General features: G+C 36.9%; 1 protein-coding gene across 1 annotated transcript; it reads left to right on the top strand.

The window, feature by feature from the left end:
- The first annotated feature begins 332 nt into the window (after positions 1 to 332).
- Positions 333 to 1,957, top strand: LOC147538763 (uncharacterized). Its single transcript, XM_086642997.1, has 2 exons — positions 333 to 340; positions 859 to 1,957. Exons 1-2 carry the CDS (start codon positions 333 to 335, stop codon positions 1,955 to 1,957), a joined length of 1,107 nt encoding a protein of 368 aa, XP_086499123.1.
- Positions 1,958 to 2,479: the final 522 nt, after the last annotated feature.

Raw genomic sequence — 2,479 nt, 5'->3', positions numbered from 1 at the left:
ACAAAAAAAAAAACGGAATCAGTAATGAAGAAGTTGAGAGAGATGATAAGTTATAAGAGAGTCTTTGAGTTTAGAGAAAGAGAGAATTAAAAAGTCGTTGGGTTTAGAGAAAGAAAAGTTAAGAAAGAGAGAATTAAAAAGTCGATTTGTTAGTTGGTTGTTTTGTTTGTCCTCTATACTACGAAGCCCCGATTGAAGAAAAATTATCAGTAAAAATAGTGTATTTTTTTTATATTCATTAGAAGTCCTTGCATTATATGCTTAATCTTGTTATTTTAATTTGTTCTGGTTGTTTTGGAATGAAAAGTTAATATTGGTCGCCTAAGGTAGTTATGACGACGTGATTTTATTTTCATAAATCTTCCTTTTGTTTATAAAGAAAGATTCTGTAACATAAAAGCTAAATTAACAATTTGAGTTTCTATATTACCAAAGACAATTTTAGTTCACGACGAGAGCTTACAATTCAGAAGTCAGAAGGTTATGCTACGCAACGAAAGGGTGACAGACAAGGTTGGTCATTCATGTTCTATTTGGATTGATTGAGGTGGTTGAAAGAATAGGAAATGGTCAGAACCAATAATGTCTAAATGACTAAGAGCCGAACATAAGCTAAAGTACGAAGATCGATCCACGAGAGCTCAATCTAGTGATTTTTAAATTCAATTACCTCGACATTGGAGGTTGGACCAAGTATAAGGAATTAAGATCCCTTTGAAACCAAAGTTAATAAAACCTATCATACCAAAATTATCAATAATATTTGTAATCTTAGGAACATAAGAAGGTGGGGCTTTAAAGCGGCCAATTTTGATATTTGGGTTTAAGGTGCTATTGAAACTCATGTTGTCACAACAGAGATAACTTTGACGCAAATACTCAGAATCTGATTAATGCTATCCCGATCAACAGTGAAGGGAGAGATCAACGTAGATGGAAACTTACGAATTCGGGTAAATTCACAGTTACTTCTATGTACCACTTTCTTAGCTCCAACCAGACGAACAATGATACTTCTAATCATAACTGGAATTATATCTGGTCTATTAACGCTATCTCGCGTATAAAGTTGTTCTTATGGAAAATCTGCACTAAAGCACTACCAGTCAGAGAAAGAATAGGGAAATACATTGATAATAACATCTCCTGCCCGAATTGTAGTACTACAGAATCGATTGAACACGCACTACTGCATTGTGCTTTAGCCAAGAATATTTGGTTTCATTACAATATCATTTCAGAGAACATCTCTTCTGTTGCAGAATGGATCTTCTCTTGGGAAGCCAATGAAAAATACTGTTACACCATAGATAACATACATTTAGCGATTATTTTATGGATTCTATGGAAGGTTAGATGCGATCACTGCTTCCAATATGAGATCAATGACATCAAAACGGTTATCAGAATGATAGAAAATTACCCGAAACTTTTGCAAAAACAAGAGAAAAATAAACACAAAACAAAATTCACATGGCAGCCGCCGTCACAAAATTTCATAAAGATTAACGTTGATGCATCCTTCATTGACCTATCATCCAATGTAGGAATTAGTTTGATTGTTCATAATGCAGAATCTAAATTCATTGCAGCGCAAATAAAATCCACTAGAGCCAGAAACAGCGAGGAAGGAGAGGCAATGGCAATCTTACAGGGTATTGAATGGGCAAAAGAAAACAACCGAAAGAATATCATAATTGAAAGCGATAACATCAACATCATCAAGCATCTGCATAACAAAAACCACTCGATTCAATGGCAGTCCCTGATGCACACTAGGAAAATTCGAGACAATTTTCCTGCATTCGAAGAGGTGAAATTCAAGTACACCAAGAGAGAATGCAACTCCAGTGCAGACAAATTAGCGAGATGGACGAGAAAGGAAAAAGTTTCTAAGTTATGGAGGAATGTTCCTTTCATGTTAGTCAATAACTATTGTAATAACTTGGTTGTTTAATTTATGTAGCATCTTTTCAACAAAAAAAGATGTTGTCACAACAGTTTGGGAAAGAAAAAATAGAGTTTGGGAAGAAACGCCTGCACCAATTGCGGGGAGCGCCTATGGACCTACCGTATCCAAGATGTTGATATGTTTTCATCTGGATCCCAATCCGGAAACTTATCACTTCATGGATTCATTATGTCTGAATTTGAAAGGAAAATGTACACCCACTTTCATATTAGTATTGGAACCTTCATTATCTAACCGTCCAATGTGAAGAATTCTGGTGTAATAAAAATAAATAAACTTTTAGATGATGGACGTATCTTACACCCCTAGGCAGATGGGGTGTCAAAATCTGAGGAACGCCGAGTAACCGCTCTCTTTCTAAGACAAAAACTCGGTGGAAGGAGTGGACCCATACACCCAGTAGTAGGGCTGGGAAAACGGTCCGGGAACCCGGTGTCCGACCCGTTCGGCCCGCAGTCTGAGTCCTACCCGAGCCGGGCATACCCGGCCCGATGGCTCGGGCTTATT

Source organism: Eschscholzia californica, unplaced genomic scaffold (assembly GCF_041429995.1).
Source record: "Eschscholzia californica isolate CP2 unplaced genomic scaffold, dmEscCali1.0.p SCAF_5, whole genome shotgun sequence".
Lineage (NCBI taxonomy): Eukaryota > Viridiplantae > Streptophyta > Magnoliopsida > Ranunculales > Papaveraceae > Eschscholzia > Eschscholzia californica.
The sequence above is the reverse complement of the archived record's forward strand: the minus strand, read 5'-3'. Positions and strand labels throughout refer to the sequence as shown.